The sequence below is a fragment of the Centruroides vittatus genome, unplaced genomic scaffold (assembly GCF_030686945.1).
Source record: "Centruroides vittatus isolate TY-2023 unplaced genomic scaffold, ASM3068694v2 contig_18, whole genome shotgun sequence".
NCBI lineage: Eukaryota > Metazoa > Arthropoda > Arachnida > Scorpiones > Buthidae > Centruroides > Centruroides vittatus.
In genome coordinates, this window is record NW_027121101.1 from 2,124,132 (window position 1) to 2,144,624 (window position 20,493).

Genomic DNA, 20,493 nt, shown 5'->3' on the forward strand with positions numbered 1-20,493 from the left:
ATCGGCTTTTCTACCAGCTAACTTGGCATTGTACTTTTTTAATTCTTCCTTTAATTGTACCGTTGTTAACCTTCCTAAAAAATATTTTCGTTCTTCCATTATTATAAAGTAAGCTATCCTTCGAACGGAACAGCTTGTTTACAACCGCATCGATATGCGCGACACCTATGTCACGTGATCACTTTTTTCCCCTATTACATAGACGACAATCGAGACCAGATATGGAAAGCTTAGGGGCAGGAAGTCCCGTTTAACTATATAGAAACTTCGGGTATAGAGCGGAAGTCATGTGATTTCAATTCAAAAATTTCCCACAGAACGTAGATGACAGGCAGGAAAAGTATGATGTACAGAGGCAAGACACTAATAATTTGAGATTCAGATCATACATTTTAAATTAAACAAATTAAAAATTTTTGCTCCTTTTAACATAGGCTATTTTTGGGAATACTGTTTTTATAAAAACAAGGTAAACTAGCGAAATTTCTTTTAATTTTGTGGATTTACGTCGACAATAATATGTTTGATCATCGATGCCAAATCAATTATCGTTGTGTACGTTCGAGTGTCGGTCCGTTATCTTTATGTATCCTTTGGGTGTCTTCTCATTACTTTTCTCTGCCTTTCGTTGTTCGTCCGTCGTTTCTTTATCCGTTCTTTGGGAGAGTTCACCTTTAAATATCGATTTTTCGTCCTTTCTGAATCTTTGCTTGATGGCTTTTTGTATCGGACACCTTAAATATAATCTTATGATCTGGTTTTAACAATAATTAAGTCAATCGAAATACTGCAACATAGTAATTTTTAATAGATTATCCAAACTGATTAAAGATAATACAATTTTTCTAGATAATCTTTAAAAAATCGTGTAAGATCGTACAGAATGAGAAGAATCATCATCGACTTTTCTTAATGAATTAATACATTTGAGTAAGATAAAATTATTCTTTTACACCTTAAATTTGTTTATAAGTTACTTTTTATTGGGCTACAATTTGGAAAAAAAAAAAAAATTTGTAGACAAATTCCCACTGTCGTGACTGTCTGTTCGTCCTTCCTTAATCTCGAGAATGGAGTTAGATAGGAGAAAGTAGAGCCAGGCATGGACGGTTTTGGGGCAGGAGATGGTCCCGATTAACTACGAGAACTACCAGTTTAGACCAGAAGTCACGTAAATTGAATTCAAACATTTCCCCCTGAGGCAAGACACTGATAATTTGAGGTGGGGAGCGTATATTTTAAATTAAACGAATTAAAATATGATTAAAAATTGCCATAATAAGTGAAGATAAATTTACGTTTGATAATATTTAAAAAGTAAAATAATCTGAATAGAATTAATTTTAAAGTTAAAACTTAACGCATTCACTTATTAGCAATTTACGATGGAAATTTGTGAGAAAATATATTATTACTTACTTTAAAATAGAAAAACAACAGCAAAATTAATTAGAAGAATGTGTTTAAAAATTCTATCATCGTCTAAATATCTTAATGATATATAACAAAGGATAAGACCATACAGAATTGATACATTTATATTTTTAATCAAGAACACTCCAGAAAACCTTAAGGCGAAATAAATAAAAAAATTGAGTAAAACAGCTTCAGGAATATCTGATATTGACAGTTTGTTTTTTTTATTTCACAAAAAATTGTTTTTATTTTCAAAATAGGATAACTCTATTATTAATTCAATTACATTAAACAAACCGAAAAGACGGGAAATTCGCTTGTGTCGTCAGCTTTATTGCGCAAATAAAATTCGTAATACGGAAGATTTGGATTAGAAAACATATTTAAAGAGAACTTAATTCTGATACTAATTAAAGTTTTCCTAATTAAAATAATTACACGTAATTAAAATGAACTTTAATGATTTACAGACGAACAGATGATCAAATGCTGTATTAGAATAATGAGTGCTCATAATAATGCATAGAAATCGATATGGGAATTTGAGACAAGCGCCACCACTATTATAACATGGAGTAAACCTCAATATCCACACATTCGCTTCTCCAACTGAGCAGCATGAACATCAGTTATCATCCCAACTACACCAACTCCGATTCGCTCTCCCCTTCTGGTTTCTATATAGCAGCATCGTTCCTCTTTCTCGTATGGTTCTTCGGATGTTTTAATAACTTTCTTGCCATTTTAGCCATCGTTTCCAATCGATGTTTGAGAACTCCGATGAATGGGATCCTGTTGAATCTCAGTTTGAGTGATTTGAGTATATCCGCTTTGGGAACTCCTTTGTCTTTTGTAGCTGCGCTCAATCAGAGATGGCCTTTTGGACAATTTCTCTGCTACTCTTATGGCTTTTTTATGACATTAACAGGTGAGTCGACCATTTCTAACTTTCCACTGAAGGTTTTGACGAGTTTTAATAATATTTTTCACCACGTCGGACAGAAAATCGAAGCTTAACTTGTCGTCGTTTAGCTGTAACGAGACCGATTCTCCGTCATTATTTAATGTTTTTCTCGTAATTTCTTTCAGATGATTGGAGATAAACGAGTCGGGAAGATTTAAAATTTAAAAAGTTTTATAAATATTATGAACGTTAAGAAAATTTAATATAAATTATATTATTAAAAGTTTTAGAAATTTAGTTAAAACTATTAACCGTATTAAATTAAATAATTGATTAGTCTTCTCCGCGGACGATGCATTTAATTTAAAGGAATTTTAAATACGTAAACAGATTTTTTTATTTCAAATTTGAATTTTATGAAAATATAATCCGTTTATTTAATGAATAAATCAAATTCTATCCATCGGAGAATATTCGAATTTTGTTATACGTAGAGGTTACTTTTCAACTATTTATTATTTATTAATATTATTATCTTTTTAACTTTTCGTTACCTGAACTAATATTAATAAGATTGCCTATCGATTTACTACTCAATCATTCGCAAAAATAAACATATTTGTTTTAAAATGGCAGATCCAGGAGGAGGGAGGGATAACCTCCGTTATCAACACCCTAATTCACGCGTGTCTTAGAATGATTGCTTTAGAAATCGATTTAAAAAAAAAATAAAATACAAATCTGTAGTTTTCTATTAAAATTTCAATTATAAAAGATTTAATTTACAATTTGTTTTACAAAAGTTTGGCTAAATTAACGCTGCCTCTGAACAAAACATCTTTCGAATCTTTGATATAAAATACGATTTAAAGATTGTTTATTCTACTTTTATTTTATTTACATTAATTATATGATTTGGCATTTTAATATCCTAATAATTGTAATTACCACTAACATCGTTCTTTAAATTTTAAAGAAAAAAATAAAGTAAAACTCTAAATTTTGTGTTCTTTTTAACATCTCGTTACTGAGTTATATTCATTTTTTTCGTTTTAAGAGAAATATATTTAAATATTTATCGACTTTATTACAGTATTTTTCTGTTGGGAAAAGGTAATATTTTAGAATAATTCGAAAAATATGCATCCAGGGATCTACACGAAATATTTTAATTGGCGACTACCGAGAATTTTTATTAAATTTTCCGCTTAAATAACGTTGAAATTTCATAAAAAATTTCACTGTGACCGAAACGAAAATAAGGTTAAAAGTTTGTTTAAAAGTCTAATTAACGAATTTAATTTAATTTAACTATGTCAGTATCGTATTTCATATATATTCGAATACAAACATTTTTTAAATAAATAAATATTTCATATGCCATTATAACCGAAAACAATAGATTAATACGATGATTTATCGCTTAGAAATAATACAATAAATTGTATACAGCCTTATTAATTAAGCATTAATGGAATAATACTGAAAATAAAGTGATAATTATAAATCTTGAAGAACAAAAGACAGGGATTAAATTAATTAACATTAAAATAATAATTGATGATAATATTCAAAATGCGATAAGTTTTATTACGTTCAGTGATGAAATTATTAAATTATTCAAGTATTTTCTGAAAGAAATCCCTAAAATTTAGTACTTGGATATTAAAAAGTGAATTATAAAGCCATTTACAAAACTAAAATTCAATTAAAGATTTAATAAATTGAATGTATCTATTCGGCTAAGTAATGAGTCAATTGACAAGTCTTTTAATTGTACTGATAATTACAATAATTTAAACATTTAATGTGGAATATTAATTTAAATTGTAATTGTTTTAAATAAGTAAAAAGGTATCGATTTTAGGAAAGGTATAAAAGTATTTTTGCCATCGTTCTTGACGTTGAAATTTGATATCGAGTATCAGAAATTCAATGTCAATGGGGAAAAACTTGTCTAGAGTACTTAATAAACTTGTACAGGATTAAATTTCTAGTTGAAGTAATCTACGAGAACTGACAGAGACATATATCGCGGATATTACCTCGAGTAAATAGTCTAATTGCTTCAAGTTCAATGGCGAGTAAAATTCTATTTTATAAAATATACGACACACTTTCTATTAATTTCTTTTTAAGTTTTATAAATAATTGAAACTATTTTATTAGTTTTTTAAGTATTTTATTCTCCCGAGATCAATTAAAATTATTAATTCTAGCATGAAAGCTTCTTCTTATGACGTCTGAGCATTTATTAGAAAATCTATAAGAATTGAAGACGAGAAAATAAAGAAAAGGCTGCTTAAGAGTATAAAAATAATAAAACTATATATTAATTTCGGTTTCAGTTTGTCCGAGTAAACGGCTGGGGCTAAAAATACGGTTCAGGTATCAAATTAAAGCTCTTATCCCGTAGATGATGCCGAGGTACAATGGGACAAACAGGGGTCAGAGATAGGTCGGGGTCCCACCTCCTGTTAACTTTATTCCAAGCGATTTTTTCGTGTTTTACAGTTTAATTATTGAAAATACTGAGGTCAATAAATGTACATTTTAGTTACTAACACCATTGTTTTGATCACCCTCTCTAAATTCAACCTTATCAATCTTTCGCCCCCTCGAAAGCTTGAGCAGTACCCGGCACAAGCAGCTAGTTTTATCTATATTTATCAATGGATAAAAGATAAAAACAATAAATCTAATAGAGAAAAAATAAATAGGATTCTGGAGTTTTTCATAAAATGTGCTAATTACTTAATAATTAGTTAATTAATTAAAATCACTAATCATTTAATCATCGTGTTCTTTTTAAGTTAATTATGTAACGAAAAATGCGAGATGAAATTTCGTAATTATGATATTTGACATAATTATTTAAAAAAAACTTAATTGTGGTAATTAATTAATTGATTACAATAATTATCTTCTTAAAACCGATTCATTTACTTAATTAGACACTTTATCTAATTATGAATTCATGCTTAATTTAAATTCGAAATACAAATTATAAGAACCGAGCTCTTTGATTTTTAATATGTATTATATTTAATTTTATTAATTAAAGTCAAATTGTCCAATAAGATAACATTAAATTTCAATAGAATATTATGTTCTGCGTGTATAAAAATGGAAGAATATGCAGTTAATGACATAAACATTACATTTTATAACGGAAAGAACAGAATATTATTCTGTTCTTTCCGTTATAAAATGAATATAGAAAGAACAGAATATTATTAGAATATTATTATAATAATATAGAAAGAACAGAATATTATTCTGTCCTTTCTATATTATTCTAAAAGTATTGCCGCTTTAGCATTAAAAAATTGAATAAATTCTAAATTTTTAATCCTGCAACTTTATTTTAGATGATAAAATTTAATAAAAAAAGTGCAAAGTTTCTCGTAAATGGATGTATGCTTTAGAAGAAAGATTAAATATGTTTTTGCTATTAATATTGATAGTTGTATTGATCTAAAACCTTTTAGTGCTCTAAATAACAATAAAATATTCGAGAATTGAAACATTAAAGGCAATTTATAAGTTATTTAAGACAATCCATCTTAAAGCTAATCGTAACCTTTATGGTTATTCCAGCAGTCGACGGTAAGAATTTAATGCTTTTCCTATGGGAAAATCTTTTTGTAAAAATTCTAGAAACGGAAGCAGATAGAACCAAACAGTTTATTGCTTTAGGATCCTATTCAATTCTTGTATTAAGGTACAGTTCAGAATTCGAAAATCGAGCTCTTTACTTTAAGAATTCCTCCCTTACTTCGCACGGAATACATGCTGATATATTTCACATTAAATTTATTTATTATTACTTGTATTCGATGTATTGTATCCAAAACATACGTATAATTTTCTATACCTGGACTCCTATTTATGAATTAATCCACAGAATGATTCTCGTCGGATTAGAATCTTACAGAGCGGATAATCAGCTATAACATGGTGGAAAAAGATTAGTTTGTAAGAGGTGGTATCATAATGATTAATGATCGCACTGAACTCCACGTTTTTACCAGGGATACCATTACTGCAAGAAGACGCAAAGACGACATTTCGGAACCCCCTTTGTTAAAATTTTTCAAAGTGCCGTGTACGAGTATAGTGGCAGATTAACCATTATACTGAGCAGGCTAAAACCTAGGGGTCCGAGAGCAAAACAACAAAAAAAATTTATTGATATGTTATTTAACCTATCTTAAAATCATTTTACTCTATTCAAAAAAGGGTTACGTTAGGGGAGCCTTACTATTGCGCTGCGTAGAGGCTAGGGTGATAATTAATCCGCCACTGGTTATGGTGCAGATTTCGCTTTCTTGGACGATAATGAAAGGTTGCACTCGTCAATGACTTTCTTGACAGTGGAAATATTCGTTGCACGGAATGGCCAGCAGGATGTCTGGATCTAAATCCTATAGAATATAATTCCGTTAGCCTCCACCAAGAACACTGTAGGAGCGTGAAGATGTTCGTTGACTTTGCTCCCGACAGAGCCGATAAACGACGTTATAACAGCGTGAGTAATCGTTATGCAGCATGTGGCAAACGCGAGCCATATTAATCACTTTCTGTGCAAAAAGATTTACCACAATTGTTTTTGGTTCGACTTGATTCGGATTAAATTTATGAATAACCGATATGGCCACCATTTTGTTTTATTGTGGTAATAGGAGACATTTCTATATCATAATCTACATAAATCTAAAAAAAATAAAGCAGACTGAAATTTTTAACGTTAATTTGTATGTTAAACAAATGTTAAAAATTTTGTACCTTCAATTTAAAACTAAACATTCATTTTGATAGTAAGACAAATAATTTAGCTTAATACTGAATTAATTTTAAATTTAAATCACATTTATTAATGTAAATTCAAAATATAATGGAGTAAATAAATGGAGCAATCAAAACCCCTAGTTGCCTATGCCACAGGGTCTGTGGCATAGGCAACTAGCCGACCTCCATAGGGCCAAATTGGTAAAAATGTCAGATCAGGTTCAACACCTTCGCAACCTTAAAGCGTTGGAAATATACAAAGCCGGCCTGGCCGGAAACTGTATTAATGCGAAAGATGCCGCCAATATTTCGTATGCATGGAAGTGGTGCTATGAGAAAAAGCGTAAACAACACTAGCATGTTGCTAACGTTTCTACACCAGCAAATACGTCGTATTATTTATTTGTGGGGATGTAACAATATTTTTATCACTTCAGTAGCATGTACGGAGAAAATTAGTTTTTAATTTTTAAATAATTTTAAACACGTTGTTCGAATTTTATACTGTTCGATAGCCTGACGAAGACGTTAGTTTTTATCTAAAGCTATTCGAACTGGGATATAAAAAAAGGTTTTTAGTGTGTTGATGGAGCAATCGATTGGAATAAATAAAATTCGAAATAATTTTAAGTCTTATAAAATATAAATATTAATTTGTTCAATCTTTTTTTAAAAAATTTCTTTAAAAATCTAGGATTTTTGCATTTAAAAACATTCAAAGAACATGTGTAAAAAGTGGAATTAAATTATTCGAAGGAGCCGTTATATAAACTTTTTAATGGGTTTACCTCTTTCAGTTTCGAACAAACTACTGAAGATAAAATAAATATAAAAGTTCTTTTTTAATTTGTTAAAAACGAGTCTTACGTTTTCAATATAAAATGTAAATAATTTAAGAGTCAGCATTGAATTCAATGCTGTTCCACAAGAATTCAATACATAAAGTAAATGATGTTAAATATAAAAAGTTCGATAACAATGCTTTTTATTTACATGTGGATATTTACATATAGAGTTCTTTTTGCTGCCTCTGGGCGTTCTGTAATTCCAGGAATAAGATTCTGGTCTATAGGTTCCTTGTTCGTACGTAGCATCTGGTATACTGTTGGATTCCTTTTAAAGACTATCTTTTTGTTAGTAGCTGCTCCTATTTCTTTGTAAATGTTGGTTAAGGGTGCTATGTATTCCATTACTGTGTATTCTTCTACTCTTCAACCTTTCATTACCTTCGTTATCGTCTTGTCTTGTTTTATTGATTAAGGCCTTTATTTTATTCTGATTAACTTCGACATGCCATGCTAGCTTTTTGATGTGTTCTAATTCTTTACGTCTGTCCTGCACTTTGCTGCAATGTGTGTACGCTCTTTTTATAAGTGCCCCGAAAGCTGCCAGTTTATAACTTTCTGGATCGTGGGAGGTCCATGGTATTAACAACGGATTATAAGTCGGCTTTCTGTAAACTTTAGTATTGATTTTCCCTTCTTTTTCTACTTCTATTGATATACCTAGGAAGTGTATCTTTTGATCGTTCTGTCGTTTTAGCTCGAGCTCTAGGCCATACTTGCTATCGTCGACGTCTCTGAAAAATTGTTGTATGTTTGGTTTTTCTTTCCATATGATCAAGACGTCGTCGACATATCGTGCATATAATAGCATACGCATTTCATATTTCTTTAAGATGGAATTCCCTAATGTCCTTAGTACCATCTCACATAATGCCCGGATACGGGACTTCCCATTGCCACTCCTCTATGTTGAGTGTATGTTATATCGTTAAAATTGAAGACTGACGTATATGTAGCTAGATGTGCCAGTTACAGTATCTCCTTTCTTATCTTTGTCGTATTTCCGATTTTGTTGAATAAGAAGTCTCTCAGATGACAAAAGCATGGCTCAAGTTTAATTGAGGGGTATAAAGGCTTGAAATCTAGTACTGTCATATAACTTTTTTCGATTAAATTTACCTATGATAGTCAAAATGGCGGCTCGTCTCTAATTCCAGCAAACAGAAGAAGGGAAACAGTGGGGACGCACGTTCTAACCTACCTAACCTATTCTAATAATTTGATTGGTAATAATTATGGTAATTTATTAGAATAGGTTAGGTTAGGTTAGAACGTGCGTCCCCACTGTTTTCTTTCTTATGTTTCCTTGAATCAGAGATGAGCCGCCATTTTGACTACCATAGGTAAATTTAACCCTTTTTTTCTTTTAATTTCAAATTTTTCATTTTCTGGAGCAATTCTGGCGGCTGTTTTATGCTGTATTCGTGTGGAGGCATGTGCGCGTTAATGAAACCTTTGAGTGTCCTGCATGTTAAAGGTTGGTAAAGTGTAGTTATTTTTTGTAAGTGCAGTTCGAGAAGAGAGTATAAGCTTATACACATTTCAAACTAATTTTTATTACAATTATATAAAAACTTATAGTTATAAACTTTATAATTTATCATTTTAAGAAAAATGTAGCAGAAAATTAAATTCTTCAAACTAATCAACTAATATTTTTGAATGGAAGCAATCGATATGCAAGGATTTATTTCAAAATTATCCGAATTTATATAAACGAAATAAAACATTAGATAACAATTAAATAACATTAGAGACAAGACTGTATTATTAATATAACGTATAATATCTCGGCGGATAAGACGATAGTTGAACCATAAAAAATGGCCCCGAAAATCCGGCGTCGTCTTATAGGACAGATATATGCTAAAACTATAAAACTTTGACGAAAATTTATACATTGTCTTATCTGAAGGTCGTCTTATCCGCCGAGATATACGGTAAATTACATAGCCACAATTACTCAACACAAATTAATAACACGTATAAAAATTATTAATAAGATAACACAGTTCGTAATGCGATCAATAAGCCCGACGGTATCATTAATTTATGAGTTTATTATTAATTTTTTGTGTTAAAAATATAATTTAACTTTGACATATAAAAGTTTATAAATAAATTGTATCGATCCCGATATGTGTAAATAATACAGAGATGGAAGAATGGCAGATTCAGAACAGCAGGAAACTTTCCACCGAAAAAGATCGAAGGTTTCCTGAAAGTTCAGCGAAATTTATAAAAAAAAAAATTAATTTTTGATGTTATAACGACGAGCATTCCGTTTTTAATCGTTAGTAAAATTCGTTTTATTTTGGTCGATTAATTTTATTAAAATAAATACCGAAGAAATCTAATGGACGAAAGTTTGGAAGTATTAAAAACTTAACGATATGTTCATTTATAAAAAATAATTCAGCGATGAGTTGGTTAACTTTCCCGACAACATTTGCTGGCGCCATCTGTTACGATATTTTATTATTAAAAACTTTTTTATATTTTAAACTATTATAAAATAGCAAACAGCTTAATTTTGAAGGTAAATACGGGTTTTATAAAAATTTATAAATGCTAATAACGAGTAAAAGCGTTTTTAAGTCCGACCTACTGGAGATACACACGATCTCCATTATCCCCCACCCCCTGGACCTTTAACCACCAAAATTTAATAGCATCAATCTCCCTAACAATCAAACCCCCTTACAAAATTTCAGAAAATTTTGACGTAAAGCACACGAGTTATTAAGCTTCAAACAGGGTAAACAAAATCGTGTCCCCCCCAAACACACTAACGTCTACACATACAGAAGTTACCCCCGAATTTTCTTGCATTTCTCGACGTTTCAAAGTCCCTCGAGTCCAAAAATTTGGGGGGGGGTCATTTTTAACCGATCGCCATACTTTCCCTCTGTGAAATATAACAACCGGGAAAGTAAAAACGAAATTTCATTAATCAAATGTTTCACAGTTCTTAGAATATGAAGAACGATACGTATAGCATTTGATTCTTCGGAAATTACCGAAATTACAATAATTATTAATAAATAATTACTTAGTCTACGTCGTGGAGAATTTAATCGAGCTGAAGATAACGGACGAGCTGTAACGATTGTAAATTAAATAATGGTAACGAACTGTTTTCTTGAAACAGGAATGACAGCGGTGGGAACGGTGACAGTAATAGCTGTGGAAAGATACGTAATCCTCTCTAGACATTATCAGTCAGCGGGTCTAACTAAAGAAAAAGCTGTAGCGTGCATCGTGTGCATTTGGATTTATGCACTGAGTATGAGTTTACCTCCTCTCTTCGGCTGGAATAGATATACACTAGAAACACCGGGTATAGCTTGCTCTGTGGACTGGGAAACGAAATCTGTAACCAATACCTCCTACATCATTTATATCTTCATTCTGGGTTACTTCGCACCCATCCTGATCATGGCATCTTGTTACGGCAAAGTCATATACATTGTTTGTAAGGTGAGTATACCGATCGATCATCTTATTTTGGGTATTTTAAATTCAAAACAAAAATGTAATTGTATTACTTTTACCTTATTCTTAATCGATTATTTTACGGAATTTCATTAATAAAAATATAATTTAATTACTATAAATATTTCGATAGATTAACGATGCTGAAAATCAATTTCGTATATTTCGTATACTCCAATTTAATTAGCTTTTAGAGCAAATTATATTAGAAATATCATCAGTGTATTGAGGAATTATATTTATTTACATAAATGTCTCACAGTCTGTACGTAAGTTAAAACATTTTCTTTTAAAGGTAGAGCTAAAATAATTTTCCTTTTCTGTAATATAATTTGGAACCAATTTTGGTAGAGTAGACCGATATAGGCCTATAATATAGATTTCTATTACCAAGCTTGAATCGATTATTATCAATAGTGTTAAAGAATAGTTTCCGTGTCCTATCTCCGAGTCTTTAGAAAGATTGAGATAAAACACGAACCTGTCTTTCTTAACAGAAATTGTAATGAAGTTCTTTGAATTTCCATAATTTCATTTGTTATTTCTGTAATACGTTACGAAAATATTCGGAATAAAAAAACACCAAACAAAACCTTTCGTTGTAAATCATTTGGCTGCAATTTCTGTAGAACTATAAATTCTCACTGTCTCTGTCCTTCCTCAATCCAATCGGAAGTATCGCTCATTTGAATAACGTACAGTACATACAATTCATCTTTGTTTTATAAGAGTAAAGTTGGTCAGGTCTAAAAGAATAAGAACAACTGAGGTCCCTGAAGGTCGTGAAGTGCGACTCGAGCAACGTCGAGTAAGAAGGGCTTTGTCAAGGGCTACAGAAACAGCATCACAACGTATAAATTACTTAATTTGTAGAAATATTAGCAACGCTATTTGATTTCTTGAAATCTCTACTCTGCTCAATTCTTCAATCTCTACTTTCTCATCAAAAGTATCCGTTATGCTTGACGAAAGAATTTCTAGTTATATAATACTTGTTGAAAATCCAGAATGCGGTTATATCCGGAAATTGTTTTTGCTGTATTTGACTCGAATATATAGTAAATATCGCGTAGTAATATTCGTAGCAAAATATTACAAAAAAAATATAGATTTTCCAGGACTGTATAGCTTCTGATTATGTGATTTTTCCCTATAACCAGAATATATAATATATATAAATAATCTAGAATCTATTTCAAATAATTAAACTAATATCTTCATATTTTACAAACAATTGCTCGTTTCGTTTTTTTCCTAGTATTAATTTTAAAATATTGTAAGAAACAAATTGTGTGTGCTTTCTGCAAAATTTACGACTACGAAATTGAATTTTTTTTGTAATAAGAGAAACATCAGATCATTTTAAGGGCACATACAGTAATTTACTCACTCAGATTTTGATAGATTTGGACAATATAATGCAGAAAACGGATCCTTTGATAAGAATATATTTCATTATTTTCTCTCGTTTTGTAATGTCCACTGTTTCTGATTATAGATTACAATTGTTTGATTGTTTTATTAAGTTGTGGCAACGTAACACTTGGACGATCTGCCTAGGGGGATGCCTTTCGGGAGGTCTTTTTAAAGGTAACTGGCCCCTATTCAGGGGTTACAGACGTGGAGAAAACTCCTGGCGAGGTGCGAACCCAGCTATTCAGGGAACGGAACAGCTTGGCCACTGGTGGACGTCATTTTTGTTAATTATTATTCTTGTTATTAGTCGTGAGAGTTCGCTAAGAAATTCTGTGTTCTATTCCTGCTGTAGTGAATATAAAACAGAAACGGAATAACAACTGAAACAAATTTTTTTAATGATTCTGTTTCTGGTTTCTAATGATGGGAAACGAAGCGTTAGAGTATCAAAAATCATATTAAAATCAGAAAAATTCTCTGATTACATAAAATAATAAATAAACGAGATATATAAAGATAATAAAATATTTTCATATTAACATATAAAAGTAATTTTAAGACGATTGTATATTTCCATATTTTAATATTAGAATTTATTGATTAGAAATGACGGGTAAAATTTGACACGTATAAATGGACATTTGGACATAAACATCTGAAAATATGCATTTAAAGAAGAAAAATATTCAAAAATATCTCTTCAAAATTGTCTTCTTTATATAAATTTCTTTGGAATTTGAATATTATTAACGGAATAAATTTAAAATATCAGTAAGCTTCCAACCGAATTATAATTTATTTAAATATCCATTTTAAATATATCTGATTGAATTTTATTCGGTATATTAACTTGACAGACTTTAATGAGAGAGAATAACAATTTAGTTATATCTGGTAGCAAAATATTGCAGTTGTATAGAACTACAGAGAAACTGTAGTGACAGATTCAATTCCTGCGTAAAATGTCACTTCGAACTTCTCTTATACTGACATCATAAATCGATTTTTCAATATTGTTTGTGAAAATATCAATAAATGGAGATTATTATGAGTTTTGTTTCTAACAATTTCGAAAAATTTTAAAATATATAAAACTATAAGCCTCTTCTGCCTTCAGAGGTGATTAAAACACTCAAATAACCCTTAGAGTGTTATTTTAATGTTTTAATTAACCCCAATTATGGATTATTTTAATTCTTACACTTCATCATACGATTATAAGTTATGTATCAAATGTTTTTCCCAAAGTGACGATGCTTCAGCCTCTTCAGTGATAATCACAATTTATCATCCCTGAGGAGAAGAATCACTATTTATTATCACTGAGGAGGAGAATCACAGCTTATTTACTACAATATCGGAAAAGCCGTTGATAATTAATATATCAATGATAAAACGAATATGAATTTGAATTAAATTCTACCGAAAATATTCCTTACAATTGTTATTCTTTCGTCTTTTATTTCTCTTGTAAATTCTTTATACTTGTTTCTCAAGTCTTTATCTTATTTATCCTTAAATTGTTTATATAAAACTTTTAGAAATAAATTATTTATAGTGTAATCAGAATATTTAAAACGAATCTAAATAAATTACAATCGTATAAAACCTTAATTCTATTGGAATAAATTAGAAACAAACGAATTGCTAATTTTAACCGCTAAGAAATGTTTTTTCTTTAAACAAAATATCTTTTTATACACGCCGATATTTTTTAATTATTCATAGTTTAAAATACCAAAGATAATTCGATAATTGAAACCTATAATTAATTATGTAATATTATTCAGGTATTTATTTCACTATTACTAGATTTAACTTTTCGATTTTTAAATATTTCAATGGGGTTTCTCTTTATTCATGCTCTATTCAGGGAAAAAGTTTTGAACTGAATTCACGTGACTTCCAGTCTAGACCGGAAGGGCCTCCTGCTCATAAGTTTTCCATATCTGATCTCTGACTTTCATTTCTCTAACACTGTTCTCGAGATTAAGAAAGGACGGACAGACAAAAAGACGGGCGACAGTAGGGATTTATAGGTCTTCAATTATGAAATTGCAGATCTATAAATCCCTATAATCCCTAATTGTATAGTCGACTTCGAATTTTGGAATCCTTGCTGTTTAAAAAGATTAGAACCCGAATATAAGTCGTTCTTTTATTATCAATTTTATTTGTATACCAATATTAACAATTTGCATTAAAAATTTGGAAAATCATTGCAGCAATATTTCATTACTTTTATCTACTTCAGAGGTTTCAATGTCATTATTCCTGTTTCCTATTTCACTGTCATTGATCTTCAGCCTCCATGAACATTATCTTTCGGACCTCTTAGTGGAAAGGGATCCGGAATTAATATTTTAGAGCAAAATTGAGACAATGTCCTATGCACCAGGTATTAGGCTACCCGACATATACACTACGTCAGAGGAAGTAAAGATGCTCCCCATCTTGGCACAGAATATTTAAGAAAAAGTAGTGCGTTTAAGCCATCCGCATCATAAGGTAACTGTGGCAAGATATGACATATATAAATACAGTAGTAACACGTGTAAGTGTTGTGAAAAAGTTACTGCTTAACTTCGAATAGTTGGATGCGTATGACGATCGATCGATCGATAATCGTCTCGCGTTATCTAACTAACAGTTACAATAAGTCCTTTCTAAATACAGTGGTGCCTCGTATAACGTACTGTACGCCTCGAATAACGGACGCTGCGAACAACAGACTTTCTATTTGGCCGTTACGTGACTCGAGCCACGGACTGGCTGCGAACAACGGACTTTCCGGCATAATTGATGACTGCTCCATGGGTGCGTTCTTTAATAGCGGTCGATCTGCGTCTCCGCTACTACGGGAGTGCGCTGCTGTTTGTGGGCATTTAGGAACGACGGTGAAAGAAAGATGGCAGCGCTCGCACTATCGATAGTATCGTGATGGAGGAATCTATAATTCTAAAATATGAGCTTTTAAAGGCAAAAGAAGGGTCCCAATTGTAAAATTTAACCATAAAATGGATTATTTGTTGAAAGAGCATTCAAAATAGCCACGAAAAAAATTAGAATGCCGGCTACCATTCGAAAAAAATCGTAAAGACACTTACATCACCGCGTGCACTAACTTGCGCTTTCACAACTTCTGAATTTTCATTCATAAAACCACATAATGGACCCCGAAACGAAACTATCTGAGCCATGGAGGACGCCATGTTGCTTTCCACCGTAGACTACTGCTACAAGCGGCCGTTTTTGCCGTTCGACGGCGCGCACTCCCACCGGAATTTAGGAACGCGTTCCGCAGGAATTTTTAAACTTATGTCGCTCGCGCAGAGTTACGCGGAGGAATAAAAGAACGCACCCCACGTTCATTTTTTATGATACAGTACGGTTATTTTATGCTGCGGAACGAATTAGATGTTTTAACACGTATTTCTATGGGAAAATGCGTTTCGTATAACGGACGTTTCACTTAACGGACGTGCACCTGGAACGGATTAAGTACGTTATATGATGCACCACTGTAATGGAATAATAATAATATGTTCAATTAAATAATTACATTTCTATTCAAGTGTTAGGCTAGGTAGAGGATATATTATAGCCTAAAGAAGGCCTGGGAAAGGTTTGGGAAATTCATTATCCTATAGGCCAGTGTTTCTCAAACTTTTTGGACTGCGACCCCCCTTCTGCACTTAAAAATTTCAAAGGACCCCCGAAGAATAAGTATGTGTCGAAAAACATCCCGCAGGGAGGGGTTAGGCTCGTATTTAAATATTTATATTATTTTTATTATTTATATGTGCAATTTATTTAAGTAAAAATTATTTTATACATTTTTTATTTCTATTATTTCTAAACATGAATCCATACTAAATTTATAAAATATTTGAAAAAATTGATCTGGCATCAATTTTTCAGCGACCCCACAAATATTATTCACGACCCCCTTGGGGGGGCGCGACCCCCACTTTGAGAATCACTGCTATAGGCGATCGTAATTTTTTGATTATTTTTTTTTTGGACAAACGTTGCATCTTATATGTCGCAAAATACGACAATTACCAATCTAAAATGCATTTCGGGCTGTATAATAGCCCCTCTATGTAAATGGGTGTGTAGGCTATATGATTAATTAATAAACTCCTCTTGTCAAATTAGTCAGTTTGATAAGCCCTAAAAGTATAATTGTGTAGTAACACAAAAATTATAATAGATTAAAATAGTCCTTTTTGTAATTTTATTAGAATATTTACGATTATTCACTTAAAACGTAATATCGGATATTTCAAACAGTTTTATTACATTGGTTTTCCCTTGTGTACAGGAATCTCTTCGAAATCTCATAAATTAAAACGACGACAGTTTAAAACTCCCAAGTCCCAACGGATAAAAATATCAACAAGGCAATATCTTGACGTTTCGAAATCCTCAAAGATCAAAATTACAATTATAATTTCTTGTAAACTGAAGTCTCGACAATTTTCCTTACCAATCTTAAAGTGTTAAATGCCAAGCGAAAGTCTATAGAAAACATAAGCAATGGCACTGGCATATCTAAGGGGATTCAGATTCAGTAATATTGAATCTTCTATCGATTTTTAATTGTTGTTTTATTGATTTTTTTGTTCTATAAACGTTTGTTTTAATAAAACAAAAACATTTATGACTATTGTAATTTAAGTTTGTTTGTTAGCATCTACTAGACTTAACTATTGGCTATTCCATTGATCACAGTATAATAACCGATGTGTATCTTTAAGTAGTCTCAGTTTTAAAATAATAGGACACATAAACTAAAAACATTAATTTAAAACTAAACACAATTCATCTACAATCAATAAATCTCCCTTTTTATAATGTCGGTTGATAAAATGTTGTTTTAGAGCTTAAACTGACAATATTTAGTGGAAATTTCAATACGTTCCTGCTTATCAATGTTTGAGGATTGTCTTTTATAATATTTATTTTTAAAGAAGTTATTACACCATCCGATATTTCGAGCCAGAAGAATAATTCGGATCAAGAAATCATTGTCATTTAATGCGAAGTTAATGGGCACATTGTCTATTTAAGCGGATTTAATACAGTTGGATAAGCAAACCAATGACAAAGTCCGTTTCATTTGAAACGAACTATGTCATTGGTTTGCTTATCCAGCTGTATTAAAACCGCTTTAGCAGGTAACGTGCCCAATGTACTGGATGAAAACTGAGTTGACGAAAGATAATATAACTCAGCTGAACGACCGACAATCGTAGTACTTACTGTTCTCTCAAATAGTTGTATTTCTTACAAGGTTGCTGTGTGAACAACTCACACAGGAACTCTCTTTTTTTATGGAAAAAGTAAGCTTATTTTCTATAATTTAGAAACGATATGAATTTCGGGTTTAATGCCCCTCTTCAGTCTTATTTTATTAAGTATATCGGCAAAAAATTATGCAAATGTTCCTATCTCGTCTTTTTGGTACGCTTGCCAACAGGATTAAAATATTATACTACCTTCTTTCACGTTGTTTCGTATAGCACCAATTTCGCATACCTGATTTACAGTGATTAAAGATATTATAAAATAAATAAAGAAATAAATAAAAGAATATAATAAAATGTTATAAAATTAATAAGAGGGTATGCCTGTAAAAATAAATAAAATGTATAAAAAGTTTTTTTTGACTAAAACCTCTAAAATCAATAAAAACTGGCTAAAAATATTCACTGTATGTTTGTTAGAGTGTTAGAGTGTCTGATGCTTTATACGATACAGTGAATTAAAATGGGGTGGGAGAGGAAGAACATCTTACATTGGACTCTTCTATTTCGGTAGTAGTGGCTGCCAGATCTCACTGATGACCAAGCCAGTGTTTGAATTCATTCTGTGAATTTCGTTTATTTTTAATAATTTCAACGTGTTTAAAAACTTTTCTTTTAATAATATTTTTCCCTTTTTTAAGAATTTTGATGCTGTCGAGTGAAATCTCGCCTCCGGCATGTGGTGACTGCTGAGGTGGTGTAATCCCGCTTCACAGCCCTTATATGCTCTCTTAACATTCTACCCGTTTCACCTGTGTAATAGTATTTTGGCTGACACGTACTGTACAAGTGAAGCTGTAAACTAAATTATTATTTAACAAAACACTTATTTTACTATTAATTTATTCTTTGATTTTGTTATTCAGTGTGGGGGCAATTAAAGTAATAAAATTGATAAATAACAATGTTCCATATATTATTATTTGTCCTTTTAGGGTCCAAAGATGATAAAGAATAAAAAGAAAGCAAAAGCTGAGCAACGAGTGACAATGATGGCAGCAGCTATGGTAGTTTGTACTCTAACTGCTTGGACACCTTACGCAGTGGTATCGTTAATGGTAACTACAGGATATTCCCACATCATAGGTCCCATAGCGTCAGTAGCACCGGCCATATTCGCCAAAACTAGCGTTATATACAATCCAATTGTGTATTTCTTCCTAAATACTCAAGTAAAAATGTTTACAATTTAGAATTATAGAATTTTTTTTAATCTATCGAATGTTTAACAGTTTATTTTTACAGGTTAATAAAGCTCTTAAGAAAAAGTTTCAAAGAAGGTCTACAACAGAGAGAAATGAAGATTTTTCTGTAACTACTAATTATTTTTATACAGTGGATAGCATCAGGCCAACTGTAGCAGTAGCAACGAGTGTTCCGATTAAATCCAAGAAATCCGCCAAAATTGACACTTCCAAAGTCTAAATAAATATTAAATATAAAACAAAATTAAGTAAAAAAATAAGAATTTAAGAAATTTATGTTTCCCTTACCTTATATTGGAGAAATTCCATTAAAATATAAAATATTTAGCATTATTCTATGACTGATGCCATCGAAAATTATTAAACGGATATGTTTAGCGCATTATGGACTTTTTAGCATACTATAAAGTATTTTTAACCCGTTAAAAAATTAAATCAAATTAAATCAATTTAATACTTCATAAAAACCAGAAATCAAACTATTAATCTCGGTTTCTGGTTTGTATGAAGTATTAAATTCATTGATTTAAGTCTTATGGTGTGGTTTATGGTCTTGTATTCTTAAATGACATCAAGTATGATTTAGATCTTCCTGAAGAATTTACAGAAAATCATTAAGAATAGAAAGGATGAATATAATATAATATATATATATATATATATATATAATCTTTATTTTTATGGACATTATTATTTTTTATAGAAATATATAACATCGTTTCGGTGGAAAGTACGCTCATTGCGGTTAAAGTTTACATAGGGAACCCCAACGGCCGCACTTCCGGAATCTCGATAGCATTTGCGATTAGAAATGCAAATTTTTAATTTTCGTGGGCCCGAGGACGCACGTGCTAACCTAACCTAACCTATTCCATTCCCTAATAAATTACTAATAATTTGGTAATTTATTAGAATAGGTTAGGTTAGGTTAGAACGTGTCTAGTTTTAGGGTCTATAATATCAATTTATTTAGGTTTAAGTGAAAATGTATACACCTACATATCTTTTGATTTGGTTTATAATAAATATATGAACATTCAATAATTTTTTTGTCATAGTTATTAATTATTTTAGAAACTGTGTCACCCTGTGACAACATACCCCGTCTA

The 20,493-nt window shown here is 31.0% G+C and overlaps 1 protein-coding gene across 2 annotated transcripts; it reads left to right on the plus strand.

Moving 5' to 3' along the window:
* Positions 1-1,975: 1,975 nt before the first annotated feature.
* LOC136969510 (vertebrate ancient opsin-like) lies at positions 1,976-19,637 on the plus strand. 2 transcript variants are annotated; one of them, XM_067263684.1, is made up of 4 exons: positions 1,976-2,344; positions 11,108-11,436; positions 19,115-19,351; positions 19,425-19,637. In XM_067263684.1, exons 1-4 carry the CDS (start codon positions 2,035-2,037, stop codon positions 19,602-19,604), a joined length of 1,056 nt encoding a protein of 351 aa, XP_067119785.1. In that variant the 5' UTR covers positions 1,976-2,034; the 3' UTR covers positions 19,605-19,637. The 2 variants fall into 2 exon arrangements, with proteins under 2 accessions (XP_067119785.1, XP_067119786.1); XM_067263685.1 differs by lacking the exon at positions 1,976-2,344 and adding an exon at positions 5,838-5,929.
* Positions 19,638-20,493: the final 856 nt, after the last annotated feature.